General features: G+C 39.4%; 1 protein-coding gene and 1 non-coding gene across 2 annotated transcripts; both read left to right on the forward strand.

Annotated features, from left to right (window-relative positions):
- The first annotated feature begins 278 nt into the window (after nucleotides 1-278).
- LOC128440974 (5S ribosomal RNA) lies at nucleotides 279-397 on the forward strand. Its single transcript, XR_008338679.1, has one exon. It is a non-coding gene; the product is annotated as a 5S ribosomal RNA (ribosomal RNA).
- A 2278-nt stretch (nucleotides 398-2675) lies between these two features.
- Nucleotides 2676-24058, forward strand: LOC128440871 (alpha-2-macroglobulin-like). The gene is made up of 36 exons (XM_053423713.1): nucleotides 2676-2822; nucleotides 2991-3171; nucleotides 3273-3429; nucleotides 3903-3955; nucleotides 4402-4422; nucleotides 7890-8055; nucleotides 8143-8227; nucleotides 8330-8474; nucleotides 11070-11187; nucleotides 11315-11424; nucleotides 11514-11681; nucleotides 11924-12151; nucleotides 12746-12809; nucleotides 12950-13095; nucleotides 13724-13873; nucleotides 14370-14510; nucleotides 14597-14687; nucleotides 15534-15687; nucleotides 16048-16273; nucleotides 16923-17049; nucleotides 17237-17358; nucleotides 17489-17540; nucleotides 17857-17940; nucleotides 18131-18307; nucleotides 18395-18470; nucleotides 19409-19565; nucleotides 19809-19883; nucleotides 20868-21030; nucleotides 21128-21315; nucleotides 21741-21953; nucleotides 22516-22628; nucleotides 22784-22874; nucleotides 22953-23021; nucleotides 23110-23215; nucleotides 23337-23378; nucleotides 23918-24058. The coding sequence occupies exons 1-36, from the start codon at nucleotides 2737-2739 to the stop codon at nucleotides 23920-23922; spliced, it is 4350 nt and encodes a 1449-aa protein (XP_053279688.1). The 5' UTR covers nucleotides 2676-2736; the 3' UTR covers nucleotides 23923-24058.
- The last annotated feature ends 2095 nt before the right edge of the window (nucleotides 24059-26153 follow it).

The raw sequence follows: 26153 nt of genomic DNA on the forward strand, positions 1-26153 counted from the left end.
GTCCTGTTTGGAGAGAAGGATGAAAGAGCAGCGAGTTTACTCACCATCAAAAGAAGAAACAGTGTATGACACCGTGACATTATCACTGAAGGAAATTATTGAAAACTGTAATGATTTGTTTTTCTTGCAACATTGTAAAAAAAAAACGCACCTTGAGCTTCTATTTCCTTAACATTAAATAACAATAAAAACCAGCTTCAATGGTCACAAAGCAACAATAGTAATCATGATGGTGGTGGTTCACATGTATAAATAAGGTACTGAAGCTGGACTCCTTCGCTTACGACCATACCACCCTGAATACGCCCGATCTCGTCCGATCTCGGACGCTAAGCAGGGTCGGGCCTGGTTAGTACTTGGATGGGAGACCGCCTGGGAATACCAGATGCTGTAAGCTTTATCCAATTTTCTTTGCAACCCGCAGAGGGTGCTGTTGCTGCTGCTTCACAGGAGAAACGTCTTGGAAAGAGCACGAAAGACTGGCCATTAATTCAAACTCCACATGACAATGGGAATTTACGGACAGCCGAGATGAAATGCTACCACTCTTGTCTTACCTTATAGTTAGTTTAATGTTAGTTTACTTTTTGTTTGCCCTAGGTTGCAGCATTTACCATTTATCGTTTTGCATTTAGTGGCATCGAATTAAGGTTTGCTTTGCCCTTGTGTGTGTGAACAAATGGATTAAAAGCACAGATTTGTTGAGTTGAAATTGGCTTTTTAACTGTTTTGACCAGCAGTGCCCACAGCCTGAACCATTTTTCATGAATAGACGTTGACCAAAGTGCTCTGGAGCCAAGACAGGGAAGATACATTTTATTAAATTAAACAATAAAGTAGAAACTATATAGTAAAATAAAATCACATAAATACAAGTTTCAACTCATTTAAAAAGCCAGAGACTATGGTGAGGTCCTCATGTGGAGGAGAAACAACCGAAAAGGCCTGATATCATTCTCAGGACTTCCAGAAGCATCTGATCTGCAGACCTCAATGATATTATGGGTGAGTGTAAATTAAAAAAATCCAAATCCAATAGGCATGCACAACGTGTTCGGTTTAGTTTTTGGTCTCACCCATCTGCTTTTACTAAAAAATAGGCTGTACTTGTGCTCTCTCTCTTTTGCAATAATTAACTTCATGTTTGAACAGAAGATACTATATGCAACGGTAGAGCATGGGTCAAAAAGGACGTGTTTGCTAGCTCAGATCAGGGGCTTTAATTGCGTAATTGTAAAGTTTTTACAAGTGTGTATGAAGACTGATCTGAAGACTTTGTCATCAAAGTCGGTGTTTACCTTCAGATATGTACTTGTATCTTAGTGTAACCTGGATCAGACTTGATCCTGTTCCAGGTCATATATGCCGAATCAGCTGCAGAGAGTTGCGAACAGAAGGGGACTGATTCATACAGATACAAATCAGTCCCCGCATGAATTGCATGCATATTCATTTCAGTTGCATATATATGTCTATGTTTTATAAAGACTTTAACACATACAAATAGTTTGAATCGCACATCGCTTTGTGTGTTGTAATCCATCAGCAAAGTTCGAGGACTTTATCAGTCCACAGGTTTACTTACTGGTGAAAAATTTCCACTTTGACCTAAGTCAGAGGGGTTAGCATGCCAAAACCAAACATCCCCTGCTGGGTAAAGGGCAACGTTGCAGAACCCAACAAGGATACCTGCAGCTGTGGTATCCTTCTTTTACAACAACGTTAGTGGATGTATGCAGTTTTTTTAAGTAATTGTAAACACACTAAAAAGGAAATTCACTCTTTTACGCGTTGCTAGCAGAGGAGTTTGTCTTTCAGTTTTTTCCCCCCAGTGTGTCATGTTCTATGTCACAAACACACCAACAATTGAGATGCTCTCTCACCTTGTTGTCTTGCTATCTTAGCATGTTCACCCACTTATCACCTTTCCATCACTCATGAACCTGTATCTACAGCAGCGTCATTTGATCCGAGAGTGAATGCTGATTGACCAGTGGAAAGGAGGCCAAAAAAATGATGGAATAAACTCTACAATACAACAACATCTCTGGCAATGATTTACAGGAAAATTTACGAGATAAACACTTATAACACACAATATAATAGCTTTAGAACATCTGCACCCAGTTAGAATATTGCTCTGACGTTCCAGCTCCTGCTTTGTGTTCATCACAACGTAAAATCTTTTTTATAAATGATGTGAGATCCTTTCTAGTTTTGCACTTGTTATAATTTGGTCCTGCAGAACCTATTTTTTTTTAAACTTTTTATGGTTTAGATCTTATATAGTTTTTGAATATTAGACTTTATTTGACTTAACAGTAGTGAGACTGATGAGGAAAAATCCTCTGCACAGAAGTCTGATGAATTAGAGGTTCTTGGTCTAACATGCATGCTGACAGTCAAATAAAGATGTTCATTTTATCGCAACACCCGATTCAGGATAGCAGCTCCAGACACAAAACATCAAATCAATGGCACCACAGCAGAGGCTGTCAGCTCTCTCAGGTCAACCCTCTGTGAAATATCACTTTAGAAACATTCTTATACGCTAAGTCTATAAATGATTGACTTTTGAGTCAAGACTTACTGGAAATTAAATAGAGCAGTTGCATGATATGTGTGTGGGCATATGTCTGTGTGTGGGTGTGTGTGTGTTCGGAGGGTGGGGTGGCGGGGGTTCTGTATCAGCAGCTATTTAACAGACGCTGACTGTGAGGATCATCTCAGTCAGTCATGGGTCATCCTGGGATTCAGATGTGGACATGGACACTCTGTGTCCTCTTGAGCTGCATGTGTGTCGCTCAAGTCATGGCAGGACCGTAAGTTTGCCTGTTGTGTTTTTTTGTGTGTGTTTGTGTACTTTTCTTTTCAAACTAGGGTTTAGATCTTGTTGATTCGCTACAAAGGTTTGTGTTGGTGTTCCCTGTGTTTGAGATCCAGTGTGACAGGCCTCCCAATGGCATGTGTTTATGTTTCTGTGTCTATAGGCATTACATGGTAGCCATCCCTGCAGTTCTTGAGGCTGGAGCTGAAACCAAATTTTGTGCGAGTCTCCTGAAGCCCAACGAGACTCTGGACATGACCATCACTCTGATTTCTGCTGAAATGAACACAACCCTTCTGAAAAAATCTTCCAGTCAGGAGTTTCATGACTGCGTTGATTTTAAGGTCAGCTCATGAGAAAGGCTTTGATTCAAAAGACATGTTAATTTGTCAAGTATTAACACACATAGTTCTCCTGGTGCCTACAAAATATGTTTCTTTCACAGGTTCCCCTGGTGCAGAATCAAGAGGTGTACAACTTTGAGGTGGAGTTGAAAGGCAAAACATTTTACTCAAAAGAAGTGAGGAAAGTCAAGGCCACTGTCTACCAACCGATGACGTTTGTCCAAACAGATAAACCCATCTATCTCCCTGGACAAACAAGTAATTTTGATCTAATGATCTATGTTGTTGTGCCGAATATGCTGTATATCAGATATTGACAGCTTTCTCCTTTAAAATCAACGGAATGTTTGGGCTCAGGGACGACAGATACTCGTCGAGGCCTCAGGGCCTGATGGGAAACAACTGGCTCACTCACCTGGTCTACGATGACAGACTAAATATCTGACAGATCAATTAAGAAAATACATATTATCTTGTTTTATCACGTTTTGCTTTAATTTTACTCTGGTATTTTCATTTCAATTCAAGTTGGGTCTTATGTGTTGGAGGCTTCCTGAGGGAATCAAAAATAGAGAGACAACAGAGAGAATGTTTTTAAAGCCAAACAGTACCAGCCTCTTTTTGTAATCTCAGGTTTGGTAGTTACGTTATCAGCTCTGTGCAGACCGCAGTTGAAGTGGCCGGATATGATATTTAGCAAAAGCCTCATGTAACCTCTTTGAATTTCTCAGTGCATTTCAGAGTCGTCACACTTGACAGCAGGATGAGACCCACCAATAATCTGGTGAGTACTTCAACTCACAAGCTACAGTATCAGTGATTCTGTGTGACAACGGTGCAGGTTTAATTTGGCAGAATGGGTTAAACTGAACATCAGTAAAGTAATGAAGTGACAGACATAGATTTGCCCTTTAACCCCAGTTACTGTATATCTCTAATCAGTCAGCTCCTGATGAAGGGTCAATAGGACAAGCAGGACTCTGTTTGCGGAGTCTATAGACCTGCAGGCCGCTAACACTAGTTTCTCATAGCACAACATGTTATTGAAGAAAATAAAATCGGTCTCTACATTAGATAATTGATAGCGACACATCAGAGCTTTAGCTGCTCAATACTATTGTGTTGTTGATTTCCTACCCACCCTGATTAGGACAATGCCTGATGAGATCAATGTAAAGCAACCTGCCTTTCAACATAGTTCTCTTTGCTTCTTTCTTTCTTCTCTTGCAGTACAATATAATTGAAGTTGAGGTAAGTCTAACATCCACACTATAATACACTCACACTTTTGTTGTGCAATAGTAGTAGTAGATTTGCCGTTGGCTAATTATTAATAATCATTAGAAATGATTATTAAAATAGAAATTATTTATTAAAAATAATTAAAAATTATAAAGCTAGTAATTAAGAATAGTAAAATAATTAATTAGAAATGATACGGTTATCCATTAATAATGGTTAAATAATTAATGAAAACAATAAAATTATCAATTAAGAATGAAACAATCTGTAATTATTGCTTATCGTTGCGGGGCACCACCCTGGTTACAGGGACCAACTAGTCAAACTATAGTTATCAGTCTCAAGTGATAAAAGTTAAATTAATAATCTCAATATTTAATATTAATGATTATATAATAAACCATGAAGGGTTTTAAGTTCGAGCACAGGATATAGTAATCCAGCTGTATTCACATACACATGTACAAATAATCACAGAAATACAAATACTTTAATTACAAAAGTATTTATTAAAAAGGGGAAATAAAGTTAATGTTATTTCAATGATTCTTCATTTAACAAACTCCAATATTTCAAAGATGGCAACAGCAGCAGCAGCACTTATCACAATGGTCACACATGTAATACTGAGTATATACTGGTGTGTGTGTGTGGTCGCGTGTGTCTGCCTGTCTGTGTCTCTATGTATGTGTGTGTGGGTGTGTGTGTCTAAAGAGAAAGGGGAGTGGCTATGGCGTAATGACGAGATCACGTGGTGACGTAGTCTGGCCAGGATCAAGATGTTACGTTCATGTACTTTCAAGATGGAGGTTTATGACCCCGGTGACGACATGAGGTCGAAGACAAGATGGCGGTCGGTCGCCTGTTGCACAAAGGAACTTTAGACAAAGAGATTTCTTATCTCCTGGTTCTGGTGCCGAATGGCGTCGAGATGTATTAAGGCTCTTTAAATCTAGAATTTTCTATGCCACATGAAATATTGGTGTAGTGTAGGGACGTGTGTAAGGAACAGGTTTAGGAGAAAAGAGAGAGAGAGAAAGAGAGAGAGACATCAAAAACATCGTCTGAGACCAGCTACAGTGACTTCACCACTCAGTACACAAATTAGAGTTGTGCACCGATCTTTTAACAGGTTAAGTCTCTGCAAACTTAGTCGGACGATAACAGTGCTGCCGGAGGCTCTCTGTCACGGCGCGAGGCACTTTAAAACATTCGACAATGTAAACAAGGAACCGGAAGTGGCACATCGTTCCCTCGTGTTACACGGCTAAAAACAGATCAGCGATCTACAAACAAACACACTCAAATAAACATGACACGCTAAGTATTTAAACTAGTCTCTGCCCAGACAATAAAGCCTCTTACTGTGACCTTCGCGGTGTTGCTTGCGCGTGGCGCGGATTTTCCAGAAGTCCAGTGAATCTCGTTGTTAACCTCAGGATGCCTGCACGAACGGCGAATTTTCCTGGAAACAGATGAGTGAAGTCCTGGCCTCTTAAGCGGGCTCCGTTGGGTCTCGTGTTTACAACGGAGGTTAGCGCTGGGCCGAATAGAGCGAGCTTCTCTTGCTCTTGGAACGGAATTCGGCCTAGTCTCTTCTGCGACAGAATGATGCTTTGTCCTGCAGGGATTAACAGCTGTGGCGCTGTTGTGGGGATCGTGAAAAAGAAAGTCTGTGATCTCGGCCGGCGAGTGGACTTCCTTTGGCGATCTCTTTCAAGTTAAAATAACAAAAAGTCCTATCAAAATAAAACGTCGACTGAATAAAGAAATAAATTAAAATGGAAATAAAACAAACGTTTGTGGTTATTGCCTTCTTTAGCAACTAAAATCATCTAGCTAGACCGGGAACGGTCTATTGACGTCTTCAGAGAGCAGGAAATGGCAGCGATTTTTGGGGTACCAGGGCTTTTAAATTACCTGAGAGGTCCTCCTCCTTGAGGAGTTGGTCATAGGATGATGCTGGCTTTAAGCCAATTGAGTGTCAGAGCTGGACCTGAGTGGGAGGGGCTTGGAACTCAGCGGGGGTTCCAAGGCATTCCCAGAACATTTTCCACCACCAGGGGGAGATTCTTGAGCCTGCTTGAGAATGGTTTCCCTCCAAAAAGTTAAGAACCCTTTGTTCACCCTCGGCTCCAGTGTCTGGTTGCTCCCCCCCTTTGAGCTCTTCAGACCCAGCAGGGGTTCCGTGTTCCTGCGGGGGCCTTGAAACCTGCTGGGGTTTCTCGAAACTGCCAGGAAAAGTACTCACAGGTGGATAGGAATGTTCCACAAGGCCTTGATTTACACAGGCCTTTGTTTAGATTTTCTTTGTGGTAACCTTTGACCTGTGTCTTGTATCCAGCCGCTGGGCTCTGGCCCAACACTTTAATACACTGTATACTGGAGTTAGAGGAGTTGAATATATTGGTAAAATGTAAACCTCCCAAAATCATCAAGTACCCCATGAGTAAACAAGCCAACAAAATGTTTTGTGAGTATTTCAAAATTTTAAAACTTTAAGAGTAAATAAACTTTTAAAGATTTGGCAACCAACCTATCAAATTTGGCTTCACTGAAACAAGAGGGTTTACAAGTGAACAACTGTAACAACATTGATGAAAGTTAAATCTTTTTACATATTTGTGCTTTTTCATTTTGAAGGGGCCCATATTGTGCAAAATATATGTTCTGGGCTTTTACTATCCCTAATGACTTGAAGGGATCAGTAGGGACACTTCATGTATGAAAACAGTCTCTCCACAGACTTTTTCATTCAGTCTATTCTAAGAAATATGTTACAGGAACGTTACGTTTCGTACCTCCTCTCCGTGTGTGATGTCATCGTGGAATCGCAATCTTCTCGCGACCCCATTCAGCCGATACCAGTCCAGCTTCTGAGGAGGGGCTCATAAATAATTAATGAGGCATGCGAAAACAGCCTATTCTGCCCGCAGCTCCAGAGAGAGGCAGAAGAGAAGACATAGAAATACACATTGCAGCAGTTTTTTTTACTTCAAACCACTGATATCATATTAGGGGTACCAATAGCTCAAATTAAATCCCAGGGAGGTTTAAAATATGTGCCCTTTATATCAAGTCAATATGTTGTGATGAATGAAAAATCTTTATTCAATCTGTGGTTGTCAACCAGTGTTCAATGATAAGGAAAAGCTATTCAATGCCAGTAAATCGACCTTTACAGAAAATGTCTTGTCTGACGACATTAAATATTTTTGTTAATGAAATGTTCATTTGTTTCTGTATATACAGTGTCCGTAATTGGACAGTGTGTTGCTAAGGCTTTTAGAGTAGTTTGAAAAATAATCCTGTATGTAGTTGAAGTGTGGGCTTATAGTTGGGTTAAATTTGATCAGAAGGAGAATATGAAATAATGAGCAGCATGTTGAGCGCTGTATTTCTTTGTGACATCCCTTTACATGAGTTTCATTTTGTGTCATAAACACATGTTCCTTCCCATTTATTTTATGAAATAGGATTCTAATGATAACCGAGTTGCACAGTGGCTGAATAAAACAGCCGATAGCAGCATACTGCAACTTTCTTACTCCTTGAACTCTGAGGCCCAGGAAGGAACCTACCAGGTTATTGTGACCGTTGGCGAGGGTAAAATATATCACAGTTTCAAGGTCGAGAAATATGGTAAGTTATGGCAATTTAAGAAAAAAAGAAACCATTTCCATCTACCCGCAATGTAGCAAATGTGTAATAACCATATTTCATCCACAGTTTTGCCTAAATTTGATGTAAAAATAACGGCAGATGATGTCGTCAGTATTGAGCAGGAAGAAATAAACGCTGAAATATGTGCAAAGTAAGTCAAATCCTTTGCTTCACATGTGTACTCTCAAAATACTGTAACTCTGAATAAGATCCAGTTGTTTTTTTGTCTACTTCTCAACAATGTGCTTCGTAGGTATACATATGGACAACCTGTGCCAGGGAGTGTCAAAGTTAAGGTCTGCCGACCTCCTAGTCGCTATTATGTTGCTATAGTTACTCCTGATAATCCAGAGGGACTTCCTGACATAACACCCCCATGCTACGAGGAGACAAAGGAGGTAGAGTGGACAGAATCATCTCTCAGCAGAAACAAGGAGCAAAGTGTAACTGTGTTTTTCTGTGTATCAGTGTGGGTAAGGTGACATGTACTTCATTCAAATATAAATTTATTCATTTACTTTATTTACCATATCTATTTATTTATTTACTTTTATATGCCAGCGTAAGACTGAGTAAACCCCGTCCATCTCATTAACATACAGATACAGAAATACTGAACAAAATGAAATGAAAATGCAGATTGCATTCTTGGAAGAGTGTTTTGGTCTTGTTATCAATGATCAGGGGCGTTTCTAGGATTGAAAGAAAGGGGGGGCTCAGCCTCTAAGGATGGCGAATGGTTTCGCGCTCATTTGGGGCTGCGGATATCCATTGTTTCAGACAGTTCATAGATTGGTTCAATCAGAAAGTGTGTGATTTTTCTCTGTATCTTTGCTTGCATTCATTCAGTATAAGATAACAGAAGTGACAGAATTTCAGGGTCATTGTTAAATTTGTCAACACAAATATGAACTTTTCTCAAATAGAGAGAAATCATTTTCCTGCTTGTAAAGGAAAGACGGATATACTAGTTTTCATATCCGCGTCACTCCCAAATCCTAATTCTTAAAGGGACCACACACAATGGATGGAGAATGGACCTGCCAGTGTAACAATCGTTAACAACTACAGATTCCACATTCTGTAACTACCTGTACTTACAATTTCACTCCGTACATCATTTACTATGAGCTAAACTCCTTGGCTGTAATCCTGCTGTCTTGATGAGAGACGTTAAGGCCGATATATGCTTCTCCGAGTCCGTTACACTTTTTGATTTATAGTTCTACGAGCCTTTTTGTTCTGAAAACAATTCACCGCCAGAACAGTAGTTGGCGCAACGGAAGTCGAGCTTAGAGAAGCCTACCTCATGAGGTATATAGAAGAAGTCCACGCTGGTTTATTTACGTCCTCCCGGCTCCTCACACACAGTGAACGATGGCAACTAACAGAAAAAGGCTGTTGATGACGCAACAGTTTTTGCTGAAATAAAGTGACACCCAGCGGGTCAAAATGCTTATGTTATCGTGTCTTAGCGCAGCGGTTCCCCGGTCTTGTTTCCAAACTGCGTTGCTAAGTCAACAGCTGCAACAGCTTGAAGCTACACGGAGGCAGCTGGCTTCCCCCCGAGCTTCCACACACAGTCAGCACGGACACCCGATACTAACTACTACCAATTGTTTGCTTCTCACCTGACGGTGTTTGAGAAACAGTGTCATGACAGCCGTGGGATTAAAGTCAGCGGTTCCCACCGCACTTAGCATGGTGGCTAGCCCGCTAGCCCCGTTATGCAAGTTCGTTATAACCGTATGTTACTGTACACACATGCCTTAAGTGCTCTAACAAGCCACCGTCAGCCCGACAACGCCGCTGGCTGAACACACTTGTCGGTTTATTGTGATTTAGGGAATGAAACAGGAAGTTTGAGGTCCGGAAATGATGTCGTCCCGAAATCCTGGCGTTAGCGGACCAATCACAGCCAAGGGCTATCCGTGGGCTCTCCGCCATGCCGACGTGTAGTAAGAAAAATCAGAGCTGCACGAAAAGCTCTCCGAGGAGCCCCGGAGAGGCCCAGAGAAGGCGTTCCACGGCAAAGAAGGCGGTCCTATCTGTCCGTGTCCGTCAAAACGGAGAAGCATAAGTTGGCCTTTACTTGGTAGAGTGAGAAAGCCAGCGCAGCAGCGATGCAGACTCCCCAAGGTCCTAGTGCCCGGTCTTTTATTGTTAAGTATGATTAGAGGCTATTGGATTGTAATTTGAAGGGGGAGAAAACATACAAACCAGAAACGCACTCAGATATGTAGCATGTTAGAGTTATAAATAACTTGTCCATGTGTAAAACAATAGTTTAATTAAAAAAATTTTTTAAAAATCCCAATAATTATTTGGGGGGGCTTCAGCCCTAAAACAGGCCTAACGATGCCCCTGTCAATGATACAGGCGGAACATGAGGGTGCGCTGAGGCTAAAGGTAAATCTGACTGGCTACTTGCTTGTATGGCAGTGCTATGAAAGCCATTTGGCCCCCTCAGTAGTTCAAACATCTTTACCTCTTTACCTTTTTAAACTAAATGCTTTCCCTTTTTAGAACATAGGACAAGATGGAGGATATTCCTTGTTCCTACCGCCAGTTGATGGTAGTGGATGTAAGGGACATAAATAAATAATTGTGAAATTATAAAAAAATATATATATATTTATATATTACATTCATGTTTCAAACTGTATGTATTGTGCATTTATTTATGTATAAGATTATTATTGATATTTTTAAATGATTTATTTATTTATTCCTTTTTTATTTTGGCAGTTTCAGTCCTAAATACTCACGTTAATTACAATGTCATTTGTTAATGGTTACCAGGTTCGTTACTTTGATGCTCTGAACATTTTCCAGGTTAAACTGTAATGTCAGTCTGCAGAACATAGTAGTCTGAGAAGAGCATGACCCTCAGACTGTAAATATTGAGAAACTACTAAGGTGAAATCTGAACGACTAAAAGGAGTTTAAGTTTGAATTACATCCATCTAATCTTATTTCATTTGTGATTTTAGACGGGAAAGAAAGGTTGCGCCTCTTTTAACTTCAAGATGACAACTTTCACAAAACTCGACCAAAAGGTGCTTCAAGATTACCTGGATCTGATTGTTGAAGTGGAAGAGGAAGGGACAGGCAAGTCTTTGTAATATTTAATATTTTATTCATACATCAAAGAGATATTTTGAAGCAAATTTATACAGTACATTTTATTGAACAACATGTTGCATACATCCTTGTAACATGGAGGATTTCTTCATAGGTATTTCCCTCCAACAAATGAAGAGACTTCAGATTTCATATGTTATTGGAAAGCTGATGTTCATTGACACACCCAAGATTTATGACAAAGGATCAAATGTGGAAGGAAAAGTAAGTGCAGATTGTTCCCTTCACGTCCTCACTGTCATTCGACGAAAACGATCTGCATCCTCACTGACACAACGCCCTGCCCCTAACAGGTTAAAGTGGTTCACTTCAATGATACACCCATAGCTGACATGAAGGTCTACTTGTTTGAAGGTGTCAGGTGGTCCTCACGTCTGCTGCAGAATCTTACCTCTGACAGCGATGGTGTGGCCACTTTCTCATTCTCCACAGCTGAACTCAATGGAGAGATCAACCTGCACGTAAGTAGGAGATAACTCGTCAGCCACATAAAACACCTCCATGACAATGACAACATGGCACAAGAGTGAGAAGCTAAGGTGTTTTCTAAAAGTACAGCAGCGGATCATGGGTGCACCATTGTATAGTGGCCATATTGCAACAAGAACTGTGTCTTCACCTTGACATTTAGCTTTTCTATGATAACTGAACTCACTTTCCAATGTATTCCTCCACTTCATCTGGTTTCTTTTCTACGATATAGGTTAGTAATAAACCAACACTGGGCTACTCTGGTTATAGAACTCGATACTACGAGACTGGCCAACACACAGTGTCTATGAGCCAGCCTCCCTCTGCTGACACCCAAACAGTCAGCTCCCTGGAGGTGGTGAAGAAGACAAATCCACTGTCTTGTGACACAAAAGAAGAGATCTCCATCAAATACACTGTCGTTGGAGAGAAAGGGGCCTCTTTAATGGTGATCTACCTGGTGAGTTGTCGGTGAACTATTTCTCAGCTTATCAGAAGATGTTTTTCACAGAAATATGTACATGGAAAATGTATTTTAAAATGACATTCATATCAGTTTTTGACATCAGAACTAAAGAATCAGTTCAGATATCAAAAGTGTTCAAATGAATGGCTTCCTTTGCAGGCCCCTCGCATTTGAACAGAGGTTGGTAGAAATGCTTTTAGTTTCTTTGCGCCTACTGCCTGGAACTCATTGAAAAGTATCTTAAAAATTAAACCTTCAGTTCTCCCAGGGGAATTTTAATTCATGCTTGACAGACATTTAGCTGTATCTTCTTAATGGCTTTAATTGGTTTTACTTGAATTATATTATGTTTTGTATTCTTTATGCATCATATTTACTTTGTTAATTTATTCACTCTATCTGTTTATGTATATTTTACTGAATCCCCTCAATTTACATCAATTCAAATGAGGGCCTCCTTCAATAAATCTCGATAATAAATAAAGGTTCATTAAATTAATAAAAAAAAGCCTCTTCATGTAATCTCTAAATGTATTTTGTTTTTTTGCATGACTCATTCATTCGGCCATCTTGTCTCGAACTCTCTAGGTCTTATCCAGAGGGGCCATTATCATGCAAGGATTTAAACACATTGAAGTTCAAGACCTTCCAGGTGAGCAGAGACCGGCTTTAATTATGAGTCTGGAAAATCGTATATTTGAGATTTAAATGGAATGAAATTATACATCTACTCCTGTTATAGTACATGGAGACATGTAGATGATACTTGTTGTTTCTAACTTCACCTTTTAGTGACTATAGGTGGGATATCCTTTGAGTTGAATGTGCATCCAGAAATGGCGCCAGAAGTCCAGGTCTTGGCCTACGCCGTCCTCCCCAGTGAGACTGTGATCGCTAACAGTGCTGACTTCTCCGTAGAGAAGTGCTTCAGTCACAAGGTCAGTATCAAAGAAAACCTGAGGCACCAGCTACGCTTGTCAGATTCATTTGTAGAAGGTGTTTGCTACATAATGTGGATATGTACCAAGGCTTTCCACAAGGATATGGATGTTACCGCTCAGTTTGTGTGTTTTTACATATACAGCCCTGTCCTATAGAAGGAGAGGACAGAGAATTTGAGCAAAGGGGAGCGGATCAAAACAAGGCTTCTTATTAGATTATAGCCAATAATAAAAATCAAACAGAGAATTAGATTTGAAAGGCCACAATGAGAATTTATGAATCAATAAATCAATTATCTCGATGGCACTTGTAGATGGCACATGTGTTTATGTAGAGAAACCACACTCACATCAGATTAATTACTTTTACCTGAGTTCAGTGACAAACCAGACATATTGTGTTGTCATCTCCCAAACTGTAATGTGTATTAAAGTGCACAATAACCCCTGTCAGCAGTCAAGTCTGTAGCTCTCCACATCTTTCCTGAAGTTTGATCAAGCTTTGAAATAAATGACAACAGACAACTTGAGTTCATTTATACAGCAAACTCCAACAGGTCAATAGGCTATAGTCTCATTCCAATAAAGTCCAGATGTTGGGATGTGTGTTTTCTGTGTTTGTCAGGTGTCGCTGGAGTTTCTTCCATCCTCAGCAGTCCCAGGAGAGGAGACCACCATGCAGCTGAAGGCCCAACCAGACTCCCTGTGTGGAGTGAGCGCTGTCGACCAGAGCGTCCTCATCATGAGACCAGGGGAGGGCCTGACTGCAGACAAGGTAACTGCTCCTCTACAAATAGATGCTGACATCCTGGAGTTTTATTCTAGTTTTCCTCTACAAAATCTTTTCCACCGTTAATAATATCAATTACCCAGAGGCTATGGCTTTATGTTCTGATTGTTTTTCTTGTCCCTCTTCCAGGGAGGTACACTTGTTACCACCAGTGTAACATAGCTGTTTAATGCAGTTCAATGCTAATTATGTTTCCTTTAAAGGGATAGTTCATCCAGAAGGGGACATTTTCTAATTGTGTTTGAATCCACAAAACGCTTTTGGAGTTTCAGGGGTAAATAGTGTAGCTGATTAGTGACCTATCTTCAGACGTAATACAACAAACAGAAAACCATAACAATCTCATACCAATCGTGTAGTAGATAACGAGTGTTTTGTACTTGACAACCACCTTTTGAGATGGAGCTGCCCAAAATCCACGAATACAGTCATCAGATCTTCATGCAGCAGTTTCAAGCTTTCAATCTTTTTTTCTTTACAGATTTTTGACTTGTTGCCTGTCTCCAAAGCGTCTTATGTTCCATATGATGTACATGATGCAGTAGAATGCTTGCGGGTGAGACCAAGAAGATACATTCATCCACATCCTTCTGAGAGAACTGATGCGTTTACAGTTTTCCAGGTAAATCCACATACAGATACCGACATATAAAGAGTTTAATTGTTTTTTACACGCAGTTAATGGTTGTATGTTGTTCGAATATCTAGAACGTTGGAATGAAGATGGCTACAAACTTGTTTATCCGTATGCCTCCATGCCTCAACTTCAGAGGAAAAGAATACCACGAAGGTGGCCATCGTGAGTATGCTAACTGTTCTGCACTTTTAAGAAACACATACTGGATTAGGTGCAATAAACCAAATCATAGTGTCACGGCCAGTGGTTGAGGAAGTACTGAAACATTTCACTAAACTACAATAACCCCAAGTAAAAGTAAGACGACCACATTAGCATTTCTATTGTTTCTACTTTTTCTTGTACAAGTTAGTTTTTACTTTTAAATAGTTGTAAATTATTGAAAGTAAAAGTACAAACTGAGTGTAACCTATTCATCATTATTTTTTTCCTACATTTATTTATTTATTTTCCACAAATAATTAACAATATTGTAGACACACCCCATATCTAATAGTGGGAAAAAGGAAATAATGACAATCAGCAGCACATAATACAAACACAATATTATAAGTAACTAATGATAGTACACATTAGCAATTTAATACTTAACAGGGCTCCCCAACGCTCCGGACATCCAGCAGTCCGCTCTCTTTATTTTATTTTTTAATCATCCTCTGGATCCATGAGATTAGCCACATCGCCATTGTTAAGATTGGAAATGACAGGACTCCATACTTCTTTCCTTTAACAATGTTGGTAAACTTTTCCAGTGACAAATCTGTTGCCATCTCTCTCAACCATCTACCTCTTCATCATAATGGCTGGTCAAATCCATTTTCCTGCATGTCCTGATTGGTTCAGAGATACAGATCTTTCATTGATTACAACATACAAAAATAATCTACTTCAGTAAAGTACACATCATGAAAAATGTACTTAAGTACAGTCACTAAGTAAATGTACTACGTTATCCTACCACTGGTTACTGCTGTCTTTCCAGTTGAATATTTCTTTGTATCTTTTCAGATATTCTATATGACAGTGTTCCTGTAGCTTCCCGAATGGGAGTGGGAATGGCCGGGCCAGGTGGTCATTTTACCCGACAGAATTCTCTTCCAGCTATAGAGACCGTCCGTACTTTCTTCCCTGAGACTTGGATATGGGACCTGGTGGAAGTTGGGTGAGCTTGTATATGAATCGGATATTAGTTCGACTTTACGTTATTACATTGTTGGATTTTATCTTTTATCTTTCTGACTTTCTGCTTTTTCCCTGCAAACTGTTTATTATATTATATTATACCAGAAAATTATTCCTTCTTATTAATGAGTCCGCCTCAAAGAGTTTTACAACATACTGTCAACTTTTTGTATTTTGTTTGCAGAACTTTTTTTTATACACATTGTATGGTGCAGAGGAAATTTAGAAAACATCCTACATGGTTTATCTGCAATGACGATTTTATCGTCAAATTTATCATGTTTTTTGTCAAGTTTTTCCAGCTCAGAGTATCTGTGTGTCTTTGTATTTGTTAATCCAGAGCATCCGGGACGAAAGATGTGTCCCTCCTTGTCCCTGATACCATCACCACCTGGGAGACGGAGGCTTTCTGTTTGTCCCCTCAGGGTTTTGGCTTGGCTCCTCGTAAAGAAATCACCGTCTTCCAGCCCTTCTTCCTGGAGCTCACGATGCCCTACTCCATCATCCGGGGGGAGCACTTTGAACTGAAGGCAACCATCTTCAACTACCTTTCCAGCTGCATCATGGTAAAGGAAGTTTTAAAAAGCCTGTAAACTAATGTCTGCATGGCAACAATCTAGCATCATAATGACAACATTAACTTTCTGATGTTTAGTAGATCTTATGTCTTTGCCTGCAAACATTTACGAATTGGAACAAAACACAAGCGATAGTTTGAAGAGAATGTTTTGCAGGGTTGTTGAAATTATTTTATGTAGCCAAATTCATGGTGAAATTTTAATTTGATTGCAATTTTTTTTTCTAATAACTGTTATGAACAATTGAGATTCAAAATACTTCACTAACACATTTGTGGAAACCCTTTGGGCATCCTGCACATATAGTGCAATGTTGATGATGCCCTTTAATATATATTGAATTCATGTGTACACTAATGAATGTACATCACACCTTACGAATTAGTTATTAATTAAACAAGCATCAAATGTGTCTCATTTAAACAGTTAATATATATATAATAATGCAAGATCTACATTTTGAAGATCAACAGTGGTTACGGCTGCATTTTGGTTTATTCCTAATTTTATTAGTATCAACGTGACTGAGACGTGGAATCAGGTTTGTATGTCTCCAAACATGCAGCAGTTTGAGGGTTTGTTCACATTTTGCTTCACTTCAGGAGTTTTAAAATATATTGTTGTGTCTCTTGAACAGGTCTCTGTGACGCCAGCACACTCCTTAGATTACACCCTCACCCCCCTCTCTGGTGATAAGTACACATCCTGTTTGTGTGGCAATGAGCGCTTGACCCTCAGGTGGAACATGTCCCCTACAGCTTTAGGTGAGGCTTAAAGCTTTCATCCAAATTTTTGCCAGGGTAGTGGAATTACTGTGCCTGTTTCCACATCTTTTAAATCTCTGTGGAATCAGGGAAATCCATCACAGCGGCAAAATACTTTTGAAATTTATTGGAAGTGAGATAATTGTCAATCAAGTTTCAAACAGGGTTTAATCAACTTTTTTCAAAGGGGTTGTGAATGTGTCGGTGAGTGCTGAGGCTGTGGCATCTCACACTTCCTGTGACAATGAGATTGTGAGCGTTCCAGAAAGAGGCCGTATCGACTTGGTCACCCGACCACTCATAGTTAAGGTAGTTGTCTTTAATACATTATAGCAATGGTCTTTATTGGAAAGCCTTAAAAAAATATATACAAGTTGGAAACTCTGCAACTCTCATTATTCATTATACTCATTATTCCCATTATCTCTTTCCCTCTCAGGCTGAGGGAGCTGAAATGACAAAGACCCACAACCTGCTGCTCTGTCCAAAAGGTGAGTAGACCACCAGTAGCAAAAAGGAAGCATACATTGGTATGTGGCCTTTCGGACAAGTTTAGTGAGAGCATCTCCAAATCTATCAAAAGTCATTACTTAAATGCATTTCATACATTTTGTCCATACGAATGTAATATTTGAACTGTTGTGCTTCAAGACAGACCAATGTTTCATTGTATTGATCTTACTGCTTCTCAGAACTGCTATGATTCAGGAACCACTAACTGTTCATAAATCTGAATGACGTCTTTGTTTTGATCCTGACCGTGGCTTGAGTTTGTCTCTAAGGTGGTTGTTCTCTGTCCGTACACAGGAGAGGCTTTGACAGAGGAAGTAGAGTTACAGCTCCCTGAGAATGTGATCGATGGATCAGCTCGTGCCTCACTATCAGTTCTGGGTAAACGGATGAACTCATTTTGCAGAGTTAACAGTTCACCTTTTTCTTGATGCCTCAGAAATAAGGACATTGACCAAAACTCCTTTAGTGCATGGCCTTCTGTATCAGCTGTGTTTGAAGCTTGTTAACATGGTTTTATATCAGTGTGTCAAGTCATTAACATGTTTAGGGAATCACTGTATTTGTGCAGGCGACATCCTGGGTCGAGCCCTGAAAAACCTGGATGGGCTGCTTAGGATGCCGTATGGATGTGGTGAGCAGAACATGGCGCTTCTGGCCCCCAACATCTACATCCTCCAGTACCTGAAAAACACACAGCAGCTGACACCGGCCATCATGGAGAAGTCTACCAACTTCCTGTCAAGCGGTGAGCCTCAGTTAGCTTCAGCTGAATAATCTAGGACTGGTGTGAATCATTATGCCCTTATAAAATTTTATTTATTTTATTCCATAGGTTACCAGAGACAGCTGAACTACAAACATATTGATGGAGCTTACAGCACATTTGGATCAGGAACAGGGAACACTTGGTGAGAAATAACTGATGTACATAGAATTATTTGATCTACATACTTATTCCAGAGCTGTCTGTGTTTCTGTATGTGGATCACATATCTCGGGAACCGTTCATCTTGTACGCATCACACTTGGCATGTGTATTATTACACATGCAGTCTGTGAACTGAGTTGATCATGTCTTCATCTGAGTCCTCAGATAAACTACAGCTGTCGTTGCCAACTTGCAGTTTGTGGCCAATAATATATCTGTCCTGCCAGATCAATTTGATCATTTGATCATGTTTCTTCCTCTATCTCGGATTGTGGGTGCTGATCTCCATCATGACAACAACAGTTAAAGTACAAAGTTTGTTTTGGTGCTGCAATGCCTTATATCAAGTTGAATTAAAGAGCTTTTATTTTGAAAAGATTGTTTCAGACCTCTGAAATAGCTAACATGCGATGTATAAATAAATAACAGCAGTTTAGTAAATCAATAATTTTTTCTATGAAACACAAAGTAACAGTTATCAATCAAATTCACTTTAATATTCTACGAAAATATTGAATTCATGATCTTCATTGCAGATAAACCAGGTAGCATGAACACAAAGTTTTCTAACTTCACTCTTCGCCATAGACTGTTTATAAAACGCTTTGCACAAAATGTCCAGCACACAAACAATAAAAATTGACAGTGTATTCTAAAACTGTTTGAGAAGGACTCACTAATGACAAGGGATATTTCTGAAGTAGCTCTAGAGCTTTAACAAACAACTAGAGAACATGCCATTCCAAACAGGCAGGTTTAGAACGGGCCCTGCACTAGTTGGTACCTTATGCATGACCTAGCCAAACTTATGACCTATACCATATTGTGTTATGTTCGGTATCATGAAGTGTGATACAGAACAAGTGCGTCTCCTTATTTTCCTTTTGTCAGTGTCTAACTGTGTTTTGATGTCCTCAGGCTAACTGCTTTCGTGTTGAGATCTTTTGCCAAAGCAAAATCGTTCATCTACATTGACCCAAGGAATATTGAATCATCTAAAACTTGGCTGGAGGAAAAACAACGTAAAAATGGCTGTTTTGAACAGTCAGGAAAACTTTTTAACAACAGGATGAAGGTGAGCTTTTTGTACCTGTACATTGTGATTAAAATAATATCACTTGAAATTAAAGAGTAGACATTTTAATTTATCACTGAGTAATATCTTGCTGTACTTTATTGACAATGTGTGGGTGAAATTCGTTTGTTTAATTGAATTAAAGTTAATGTGGCTGCAAGCGCAAAATCATATTTGTTAAGTGGGTCCCTGTGCCTTGCACACACAGTGATGTGATATGTGAATATTGTTCCCTTCCTACAGGGTGGTGTGTCTGATGAAGTGACGCTTACTGCTTACATCACTGCCGGTTTCTTGGAAATGAATTCGTCCACTGATGTGAGTAAACTCCCTCCCCAAAATTATCTCATGCTGTTTCACTCCAAACTTCGCAATTACAAGATAAACCTATATGTGCACCAATCGCCTCTCCACTGATTAAGAAAACAAATAATTTTAGCTTTCTTTTAATTAAAGAGTTATTTGATGAAAGCACCCCTCTATGCCAAAAAGGGTGAAGGGGTCAATCACTTAATCCTGTTCTATGCTGACAATGCTGCTATTAAAGTATTATAGTGCATGAATAGTAATATTGACCATGAGATAACAAAGTGATATCACACATTGTGTTGGCAATATGCATATTGGTGGAAACAACACCTCTACTGTTTGACTTGAGTAACAAGCTGATGACGACCTCAGATTTTAAATCTGGTGGCTTTGCTCGACACAGCCACAACAAAACTGTTTTGTGATTAAAATACATAAATGTCTCTCTATGCTTCCCATTTTATGGCATCTGTTTCAGTACAGTATTAAGCTCTGATTGTTTCACCAACTGCTTATGTTTTCAAAGAAAGTTTTACACATTTAAACTGAATTAACCTTTTATTATTAATAGTTTTGTTTCTACTAATATAATGAGTTAAATACAGAAATTTTCCCACTTGCCAACCTGTTAGTATCCAATTTTTAATTAATCCTGATTCACAATTGACAATATAATATCCACTATTACAATGTATAAACCTAACCTAACTATAAAAATGGCTACATTTCCTCATGGAGAGTTCAGATTAAAAAAACTACAGTCAAACAGTTCTTTTGGTTTGTGTTGTAGGCCTCACAAAATAATGACCTGTCTTTGTAGTGCCTTACAACACTGGTAGTTATTTAGCTACTTCTGTATCTTTCTTCATTATTTAATTGAGTGGTTCTGAAGATGGACTGAAGACAATATATATAGTGACAATATCTAAATTCTGAGTTTTATTATTGTTATTTATTGGCACATACTTTCTCAATCTAAAATATATGTTACAGGATGCTGTGGTGAAGAAGAGCCTGTCCTGCCTTAAGGAGTCCGCCAATGACCTCAGCAACACCTACACCACAGCTCTGTTGGCGTATGTCTTTACCCTGGCAGGAGACATGGAGACCCGTGCTCACCTCCTGACGCACCTTGACAAAGTTGGACACAAACAAGGCAAGCTGCCGTCCTCCTCAAGGAAATCGTTCTGCCTTCACTTACTGTCACTGTACCTGACCTTATGCCTGTATGTTTTTGGATGAGTGTGTTTTAGGGGGTTTCCTCCATTGGTCTCAGAAAGCAACAGAAACATCGGCCTCTCTGTCTGTTGAGATCAGCTCCTATGTGATGCTGGCCAAACTCAGTGCCTCGCCCAGTGCTGAAGACCTGGGCTACACCTCTCGCATTGTCAGATGGCTGACGGGTCAGCAGAACTATTATGGAGGCTTCTCATCCACACAGGTACAAGCCAAACAGAAGAATGGTTCATTGACTAGCTGTGTGCTCAGAGCTTTCCCGTGAAAACCATGTGTCCACGTGTATGTGTGTGTGTGTGTGTGTGTGTGATAGTATGTGTGCAATTAAATGCTGTATTTACATAAATTAGTTTATAATTTAGACTGTAAGTAGGATTAAGAATTTTACATCCTATCTCATCTGTAAAATTCCAAATAATAGGTTTTCTTTAAAAAAATGAAATTCAGTTTAATTCCATATCGAGATAAAGTGGAAATCATGTTTACTTTCACCATGCCCCATGTACCATTGTCAGCTTTTACTTTTTAATGGTGACATTCCACCTCTTCCTGCTCTATGTGTTAACACAAGTGATTTATGTGTCTGTGTAAAGATTTGAAGTAACATAAAGTATTTTATGTGTCTTATAGGACACAGTGGTGGCTCTTCAGGCTCTGGCTCTTTACTCCACTCTGGTATTCAGTCCAGACGGTTCAAGCACAGTGATGGTCCAGTCCCCCAGTGGTCAGCTGTCATTTGATGTGAACAGGGACAACAAACTGCTGTACCAGGAGAAGAGGCTACAGGACGTGATAGGAAAGTACAGCGTGAAGGTGAAGGGCAGCGCGTGCGCTTCAATACAGGTCAGTTAACACTGGAGCTATAACTGCTTCTGTTGGATAAATGCTCACCTCAACAGGCTTACAGTAGCAGTGCAGATAGTCTGAAAGTGCTGCATCTCCAATTATACGTGGTGTCTGTATGCAGAGAGTTTTGCTTCTCATTTTAAATAAATGAGCAGGTCTGACTATTCAAATAACTGGATTTTGATTTAATGACATGACCAGGTGGTCCTAAACTCTTACAACCTGGGAAATATCTTGATGCTACATAAAGCCATTAAACATGACAGAACTAAGATCATTTTGCATGACCATCACACTTCAGGTTTTTTTGGGTAGATAATCAGCATAGACTGAACGCCCCCGGAATTATCAGAAGCGGTGAATCAGGTCAAAAATCATCCAGATTATCCTGCAGTGTGCAGCAGCCCTTAATACAACAACCTAAAATCTGGATGTGTAAAGGTGACTCCCTTGAATACAACATGGTTGTTCTGTTTCATAAATTTGAGGAAAGGAAATTCTTGATATTCTATTTCAGTATTTTGAATCCTATACTATCCCTTGTCTCTCTATTTCTCAGATTAGTCTTAACTACAACATCCCAACTCCGACTGAAGTCACATCCTTCAGTGTTGAGGTCAAGCCAGAGGCTGACTGCGCCAAAAACAAACTCAGTCTGTTGCTAAAGTGTCTGTAAGTAATCTACTCCCACAAGTGACACTAATGTCAAACAATAACAGTGTGTACCTGACGGTGGATGAACCGGTATGCCAACATGCTCCAACATATCCTAACTGTGAGGAGAATGGTGAAGGTATGGGACTTCACATCTTTATGGTTTATTGCAGATATCATGGAAAAGAGAATAATACAAACATGGTGATCCTGGACATCAAAATGCTCTCTGGCTTTGTCCCAGATCCACAGTCTTTGAAGGAGGTGACTTATTATTGTAACTTAGACTAGTTTACATCCGTTATTGTTGAGAAACCCAGTTGATTATCCTCTCCCCCACAGCTCAAAGGGGCCCTGCTGGTGGATCGTGTTGAAGAAAAGGAGGATCATGTTATGGTGTACATCCGGGAGGTAAGAGGAATTCACAGTGAGGGTCAAGAGATAAGTATTTTCTGATTATTACTAATTGTGTCATCTGTCTTTTCTTTTTAACCAACAGCTACCAAAGGACATACCCATCAACTACAAGTTACGTCTCATCCAGGAGCTGCCAGTGCAGAACCTGAAGCCAGCCGTGGTCAAGATGTATGACTACTACCAGCCAAGTAAATATAACACTCACACAGACAAACCCTAAGTCCCTTTACAGAGACCAGATCAAGCATATATGAAGAAAGGTTATATTTTTCAAAAATCCATCTCTCCTTCTGTTCTTCTTTTTCTCAGGTGACCAGGCTGAGACAGAATACATCTACACTTGTGCTGCAGGTAACAATACATGATGATACAAGAACATTCTGACCCAACCACAAAAAGTAATAATGTCTTTAATTGGCCGAATCTTTCTTAAGAGGCTCTATGGCACTGAGTAGAGAACATAGAGTAACTCCACAAAGAACCATCAATCCCTTTTGAAACCACATTTAAATTAACTGCATCTGGGTTTTTATTTGGATCATAACCAAATTGCACACACACACAGACATATCAGTCACCTAAAAAAGATTTGTTTCATCAAGATCCATGAATTATTGTCTGAGAAAAATGTTGAAAAGCACAATATCTCACAATGTTAAAGAAAGTGAAAAATAGATCCTGGAGCCGCACCAAAATGGTATCGTTTCTTCATCACCGATACCATGTCTTTCTTCCAAGATTCATTGTAATTTGTTCAGTTATTTTTGTGTAATGCTCTTAACTAAGCAGAGGTAAACATAACTTCCTTGGCAGAGGTAATGATGTCAACAACAACTCTGGACTTCACATGGTATAATATACTAATATTTTTTCTTTTTTTCTTTTTCCAGCTTGAAGAGAGGAGAGTTTTCAGTCCTTGGGTTGTCCCACAAACGAGCAGTTTAACACAAATGCTTAACACATTTCTGTCTATATACTGTATTTGTTTGAGGTGAAACTAATGAGAATAAAAAAATGTAATAAAAAGCAAAGCCATGGTCTATGAAAACTGATTTTAAAAGATCTTAAACATGCCAAGAGAGGAAAACTCTAAGTTTAGGATGTCACAATATGATAAATTCATTGTTGCCTCTGTGTTCAGTTTTGTTGTATGAAAGTTATAATAAATACATTCATGCAACACATTTACCATTACTATAACATAATGGAAGAGGATGACCAGCAAATAACTTTATTTTACTTGTAGTATTGAAAGTCACAAAACTTTCATGAATGAATGTGTTCTATCTTAGTGCTGTGTTGTCCTGGCTGTGAACCACAGAGGAGGAAATGTAATGACTTTAGTGATCTCTGACTAATTTATATATTTCTATATTTCTATATTTTGCCAAAACAACAGGGAGCTAAAATAGTGGAATTTTCGTAATATGTCCCCTTTAACCCCCTGGAATGCGCAGACTTGATTGCTGAGTAGCACATGGGATGGCTTAACTCGCATGCAATTGGTCTGTGCGTTTCCTCATCTGCTAAACCACTACCGTAAAGACTACAAAAGCTGCACCAGTTACAAATAGAAGCGCCTCGCCAGGTTTTAAATCATAACCTTCTGTTTTAGCTGTAGGTCCGGGTCCGTATGGGACGGCTTCTGGGTCCGGACCGCGGTCCACCTGCTAGTGAACCCTGCTATAAACTGTCAAGAACTCTATATCCTTCAACTTAGCTAACTATCTATATGGTAGTTTTGGTTATAGTTATTAATTTCATTGTTATCAAAGTTCAAAATACTTTTATGAGACTTAATCAATATCTTTTCCCTTCCTTTGAAGGGTGGTGCCCTGAGCTAACTTTAATCAATTTAAGTTATTATTTAATATTATTATTTTTTATATTAATATTCAATATTTTATTTTGATTACTAAATTTAATGAATGTCGAAAGGCAAACCATTTTATGGTATCTCGTTTAATGCATTATTGCAAAACATAAATGATATTTGCAAAGCTGCCCTCAAGAACAGGGACAACAGACATATGAGGACAGCAATGTTTCAGAAAGAAAAACATCATGATCAGGAGGTAGAGCGGGTCGTACACTAACTTGAAGGAGCGTGGTTTGAGCCTCCAGTCTGGGCAAGTTACGGCCAGAATAGAAATAGTTATAGTAGAAAAAGTGCAGGCTATAAAAGAGGTGTATCAATGTGTATGTGAATGGGTGAATGTGACTTGATTGATAGATAGATAGATAGAAGGATACTTTATTAATCCCGTGGGAAATTTAGATAGGAGTGGTGGATAGGACAGGAAATTTTCTGTAACAAAAAATACTGTGATTGATTTCGATATGATTTGAACAAGGAGAGACGGAGGTCATTTAGCTGGAACAAGCCCCCGCCTCAGCTAAGGAGGTGACCTGTGACACACAGGAGCGTTTTAAGGGACCTTAAAGGGCCCCCCCTCCAGTTCACTACAGACTGTCTACCAGCTGCACCCGATTGTTTTTCTCCTTTTCCTCTTTCATATTCTCCCTCAGGTAAGAGTGATAACACAGAGTGTGATTTAAGGTAGTCTGTACAAATCTCTGTTCATATATACTCACATTTGATTGGTCAAAATAAAAGCTTTCCTCATTTGGGGATCAGATTTCAGTTCAACCCCTATAAAGCTCAGAATCTACCTAGACACAACATATCAATTCTTAGGTACAATGTTTATCATGTGAAACTATCTTGTTTAGCATGTTAACATTAGCTATTCAGCACGAAACACAGCTGAGGCTATTGGGAATGTCACATTCAGCAGGTATTTGGTCATTTGATTTATTCAAATACCATGGAATCATCAGTGTTATTACAAATCCTAGGGGCTGTGCTGTGCTGAACTAGTGGAGCTCAAGCACCTGCCCTTTTGCCCTGGATGAAAAAAGTGCCCCCTCTGCTGGAGCCCAATTTTTTCTTCATTCATCAATATTTAAGAATAAAAATGACTCTCTGTCATCAATTCCCCAAAATATGATTTGATATCTGAAGGGGCATTTATTTGAGTTCTTATGAGAATTTCGCCCCGACATGCTCCGCTGCGCTCACAAGTCCCCGCCGCGCCCCTGCCTCCTCCTCCTCCATTCAGTGCT

This window comes from Pleuronectes platessa, chromosome 5 (assembly GCF_947347685.1).
Source record: "Pleuronectes platessa chromosome 5, fPlePla1.1, whole genome shotgun sequence".
NCBI classification, from domain to species: Eukaryota; Metazoa; Chordata; class Actinopteri; order Pleuronectiformes; family Pleuronectidae; genus Pleuronectes; species Pleuronectes platessa.